We start from the raw sequence: 6,000 nt of genomic DNA, 5'->3' as shown, positions 1-6,000 counted from the left end.
CCTGTTTAAAGTTATTAAGTGTAAAAAATATGTGAAAACCCAGGAAAAGCTGGTGAAATTCACCAGATTTTGAGACCTATTTTCTCCCTTTTTGAATGTCTCACCTAAGTTATGATGATAGCAATGATAGTAGTCCCATAAATATGTAGGTTACAAACTACCACCAAGAGAAACTTCATTGTCCGTTTTGTTTATGGCTGACCAAAACGAGGAAAGAAAATTCTCTTTCAGTATGCCTTTGATCTTAGAGGGTAAGACTTTGGCTTTCATTAAAAATATAGGAAGTCCTTTAACAAAGACAACTGTGAGCAGGAAACAAACAAATCTTTTCAACTTAAAATAAGTTGAAATTTTTTTCTAGGTTTCTGCCAGGCTGGTAAAGATTTGAGACTGGTTTCAATTTCCAATGAACATATTGAGGTGCCATCCGGATTTTTACTTGTTGGTGCAAAGTCACCAAATTTACCTGATCACCTGTTAGTGTGTGCTGTGGATAAAAGATTCCTGCCAGATGACAACGGGCGCAATGCCCTGCTGGGTGAGTGTCTGACTGCAGTAACTGAGTTCTTCTGTGGCTTCAATTAATAGCTAATTGTGGTTTTGGGGTGAGCAGATCTTATTTCTATTCCACATCTACAGTAATGCTCACAGGTCATGCACAAGAAGATAACAAGTCAGAGCTGGCTGTGTTTGCTTTGGAAAGACACAGAGTGAGCCACTTCATTAGAGATGCTTCATCACCCGCTGTCCATCAGTCCAAGGCTAAAGTCATTATTTGGCTGGTGCATGTCCTAGTTGCTGGAACTGCACATCTGGTAACTGGACTGGTTGAACTGCTGCCTGTGTCTATTGTGGCTTTCCAAATATGGATGTGTACATACTGTAGGCCTGTTGAGTGGAAATTTCTGGCTCTTATATACATATTAACAGTTTAATGATAGTTTAGACCACAAAAAAGTAACGACCCTTTCAATTTACCTCTTTGAGATAGGGATAATATTCTCCACTGTGTTTGAACAATAGCCTGGCTTCTGTTCCTAACCTTGCTGGCATCATAATATAATTAAATATGAGTGATTATAAGTTGAAATTTTTCCCATATGTGCAATCAGTTAACACTGTGTGTTTGAAAAATACTCTTAGTAGGAATCTTCATTTTATTGTGTTTAATCTACTTAAAAGTTTAATTTCTGACATAAAAAGAGATCCTTCTTCTGACATAAAAATAGATCCTTCTATCTATTTTTATTATAGTCTTTCTGATTGCCATTAACTTCATCCAAATCAAGCCAAAATGGGGAAAATCTTGTGATTTTGTGAAGCGACCATGTGAATTACTTAAATGAATATTAATGTTATTGAAACGGAATATTTTTTATATTGGGAAAGGTGGTGCATAATTGGAGGGGGAACTAATTTTTCAGTCGGACACTCTCAGGTATGTGTATATTGTTTTCAGGGTTCACAAAAAAAAAAGATGCATCATATATTTGTGCACCAGTCTGAGCTTTGAATAGCAAAAGGGAAATATTTCCCAAGAATTTTAAGAAGTTTCTTTAACAAACCCTGAGGGATATGACATGAGCTCAATTCTTATCTCAGTATGAGCAGCTCTCCAAGGCATTTGGGTTGACAGTGGAGTGTGAAGGTGCATAATGTGATCCTATGTACAGTAATTTCTTTTCCTATGTGATCTTGTAGAGTTGGATTGGTCACAGTGCATTTGACCAGTGATTGTAAAAGAATTAGGAGGGTTGTAAATCACCCACGTGTTGTCATTTTAAAGATAAAGACAGGAATGTTGTACCACTCAAGTCATTCAGTGCTAGCACTGTTAACAGCTTAAGCTCCTTAGGCTGTTAGCAGAGAGGAAGTAGTGTATTTGTTAATTGCGTGCTAAACAAGAACAGAAAAAGGCAACAGGAAAATAATTGGGAGGGTTTTATGCTACTTGCATCCTCAGTTTGCTTATTTAATACATTTTAGTTTCCTGAAACCATTTAAATGCTTATTTTTAACTGTCGTTATACACAAACCCCAGTTAACCATATTCTTTTACAGAGAATTCTAGTAACTCTGTAGCATGACTTTTATGTGTTCTACAACAAGCTCAAATACAAAAAGGCTTACATACTTTAAGATCTGAATTCTTCATCTGGAAGGTGGAGATAAAATAATGTTCCTGGTCCCTAATCTAATGAAAAAAATTATGTATCATAATACATAATTTAATAAAAAAAATAATATCATACTAACATGAGGATAGTATATCATTTGTACAATAGGTCATACTGTGGATAGAGATGGTTGTTTGATTCAGGTTTTCATATCCCAGTGCAAGTCAAATCAGGGGAAGTAAAATTAGAAGTAGACGTGAGTAGTCTGATGGTTTTGGACACATAGTGGGATATAAACCAGAACCATCATTGCTCTAAATAATCTCCTAATGTAGCACAGTGATCTCTGTCTGGCAGTAGATTTAAATTGAAAACATGCCATATGAAGAAGGGAAACGATTTAGTGTCTTGCTTTTCAAGACAGCACGGAAGCCTTATTTTTGGTATTCTGAGTTCTATCAAACATGTTGACCTTTTGCAACAGCATGGAAAGTGGTCCCTTCAGGCCTTTGTAAGTTTAGAGGGAAATTGAATCGGATTCATTTTGAATTGAAATTAGCTGTCATGAGTCAGAGTATATATCCCATACTTTTAGTAAGGCTTGTTGGTGATACAGACACAGGATTTGTAACCCTTCAGCTTCACTGTTTGTTTCTTTTTTACCTAATTTCATGTTTTTCCTCTTAATGTACTGAATTTTTGTAAGGCAGCTGTTCCTCAGTACTGTCGACTTTTTTCAAAAGAGTTTATTTAAAGAGAGAAGACACCAATGAGTCCCCGAATAGTTTCCTGGTTTCTTATGGGTGTTTGTGAGGCTGCCTGTGGATTGTACAAAAAGACCAGAAGAAAGCAGGAAATGTCTCAGTAGTTTCAGGGCCAGATTTTGACTTTAGATTTTGTTCCCATTTAGGAATGTTGATATTCCTCTGAGGCATGTGACATTTTATTTGATAATGTTACCAAATTGTCCCACCAATCAAGGCAGCTGTGCTTGTGATTTGACAGTCATTTCTGTTGGAGGTTGGTTTTTTTTTAGCTTTTACAATTGAGGTATTATTCCATAGGAAGACAACCTCAGCAGTTTCTGGAAAAGACTATATTTTTAATAAGGAAAATGTCTCTAGGCATGTTCCTCATCTGATTCTGTTAATCATGTTAGATCACAGATTTAACTGCTTTGCAAAACACACACAGGTTTTTGCCTTTAGGAAGCTGTTTCTTGAGTTTTATGCAGTCTAAAGGAATGCTTAGATGGAGCAAGTGATCTGTGATAGTGAGATATTTATTATTTCCTAATTAAAGCAGCAAACATGTATCACTCCCAAAGGTATTTTTTCTCTTCTTGTTTTGTTTTTTTTTCCCTAGTTCTTGCTATTCAGGGGTGTCTCTCATTATAAACAAAGCAGCTATTCACCTATCATCTTCCAAAACACCAAACAGCTGCCTACTTTCCTATCAGGAAACAAGAAATGTTTTGTTGGTTTTTTTTCTGTAGGACCCTGAGGTCAGAAGGACAGAGGAAAAGATTAGTTTGCTTGCATTGTAAGCTGTATGTGAGAGGAAAACATTGTAGTATAAAGTACTACGACTGCTTCTTATAAATATGCAATGATCTGTTGGGCTTTTGTAGCAGTACTGAGTTGCCATACAATGGAGCTCTCTGCCCTGACCATATTGATTTTATTCATTTTTTAAACTTAGGACTTCGGTCTTCAAATGGGGTGGTACTGAGTAGGTGGGAAAACCATTGAGCATTGTCAGTGTTTGAGTGCCTTTTTCTATGAGTAGAACTGAAAAGAAGAAATACTTGTGGTGAAAAGTTGAAAATACAATCATTCTTTGTTTAAGCAAGCTGCAAACTTTCCACTAAAATATTAATGTTAATTAAAAGCCTATTACTAATTTAAAAGAAAAACAAGAAGAAAATTTTCTACTACTTTATGAAAGATTTGACTATGAAATATCAAGTGGATGTCCTTCCATTCTGAACTCCTCTCTTTATCCCTACACAAGCTCACTGTTGATCCAAAGGAACCATTTTATCAGTGAGAAGGTAGGTCAGGTTTCATAACCTTTTGGTCCAAGGTCCTTCTTCAGAGCACAAGGTCCCTGCTGTGGAAGAGCTTTTTAAATTATGAACAATTGATTATTGTGATGTGAGCAAATTCAAGCAAATGCATATGACAAATCACAGATGCAATCAAACACCTTCTGATTAAACAAACTTCAGAGGGGAACAGCCTTTAGTCACAACCGAGCCGAGCTCAGTATGAACCAATGACCAAAAGGTGAAAGGCTTTTAGCCCCTAAACTCCAGGCATTGATTTCTAATTCTCTTGTGAAATCAATCCCATGACATAGATATATTGGGTCACCTTATGGCTGACCCGAGTCTCCTGACCTTTGTGCTCTCTGTAATGTATGGAAGAATATTTAATGCAGCTTGTTTATGAAACAAGCTGTCCCCTCTGTCAGCTGCTGCCTTGGGCCATGGCATGAACAGGGCATTCAGAGGAGGATGATGAAATGTTTGGGTTCTCAGTGTTACTCAATCTGCCACATGAAATGCTCTGAGCAGGGGTGGCAGAGCCCTGCAATGAGAAATGACTGAACAGAATTTTATTGCACTGGAACTATAAGAGCATGCTGTGTTCTATCTGTGGTTTCAGGGCTGAGCTGCATTAATGAAGCAATGGCTGTCACCAAAGAGTGTCAGTCAGAGGGAATTGGATGAAGAAGGGTGCTGGCAGGAGCTTGCAAGAAAGGACTGAGTCACACTCAGAGGACTGGAAAACTAGACATGGAAGATGATAATTTAACTTAAAGGAAAATTAAAAAATGAACTTTTAAAATGTCCTCCAAGGGCTTTTCAAAACAAGTGGACAATTTAGATCTGTTTAATCTTTACTAGCCTCACCTTATGCTATATAGAGTGTAAACTAATTTTCCAGTAGATGCTGCAGAGTTAAGGTGATAAGAGCAAAAGGTTTCTTTCAGGTAAAAGTTATTGCTAAATCTGGTTTGGGCAGATGCCATTTACAGAAGTGATCTGAAAATCTGAAGTCCGGATGACAAGATTTTGTGTTTGCTGTCCAACTTGGATTGAACAAATACTTCAACATATGGCTTTGTCAAGTTGCTTTGTCAAGTTGCTTTGTCAAGTCGCTCCCAGCAAAATGATAAAACCTAAAAAGTGTACTTTTGGAAAAAAAACAAAGAGTAAATTTGAAAACATGCTCAGTCTTGCAGATGGCAACCAGGCGAAAATTGCAGTGCTGCTGCTGTGATGCTCTGTGTGCTGCCAAATAGATGGGAAGCTTTCATTTACCAGCAAAAGCATTTTGATGATTTCTTAATCGGCATAAAATGCATGGAAACTCTATAGCTTTTGCCACATCCGTTCTAATTTTGTTTCCTTTTGTTGTTGCTTTTATTGCATCTACTCAAGGCTCTGTGATGTTAGACAGATGCTTTTGTGCTGACTGATATAACACAGAGGATTCTGCAGAGTCATGACTTGTCCTGATTTTATGAGTCACAATGACTTTTATCATCCTACTGACTAGGATCAGAGACATAATAGGCAGCTTTCAATGGTTGTTAGCCACTTGTTCCCATGGATACCAGACCAATCTCCACATCAACTTTCGTTTTTAATAAATTCTTCTGAACCTTTTGAAAACTAATGAAAGTGCTCAGGTTGATAACCAAGCAACAGGTGTTTACAGAGAATTATGTTTCAGTGCTTGTACTTTACAGAAAGAAAAAAAGCATTGACCATTAGTTTGTAAATTTAATTTGTTTGAGATATGTGATGGAAATAATAAATTTCATAAATGTCTCTTAATTTGATTTACCATATTATTGATCCTTTATTCCAGTT

The 6,000-nt window shown here is 36.8% G+C and overlaps 1 protein-coding gene across 3 annotated transcripts in view; it reads left to right on the top strand.

Annotated features, from left to right (window-relative positions):
• GREB1 (growth regulating estrogen receptor binding 1) overlaps positions 1-6,000 on the top strand; it is an 87,550-nt gene that overhangs the window by 36,856 nt on the left and 44,694 nt on the right. For all 3 annotated transcript variants that reach the window (XM_031056466.1, XM_031056467.1, XM_031056469.1), the window contains one exon: positions 362-538. In XM_031056466.1, coding sequence (XP_030912326.1) covers positions 362-538 — 177 coding nt within the window. The remainder of the gene's footprint in view (positions 1-361; positions 539-6,000) is intronic.

The sequence above is a fragment of the Geospiza fortis genome, unplaced genomic scaffold (genome assembly GCF_000277835.1).
Source record: "Geospiza fortis unplaced genomic scaffold, GeoFor_1.0 scaffold81, whole genome shotgun sequence".
In the NCBI taxonomy this organism is placed as follows: Eukaryota; Metazoa; Chordata; class Aves; order Passeriformes; family Thraupidae; genus Geospiza; species Geospiza fortis.
The sequence above is the reverse complement of the archived record's forward strand: the minus strand, read 5'-3'. Positions and strand labels throughout refer to the sequence as shown.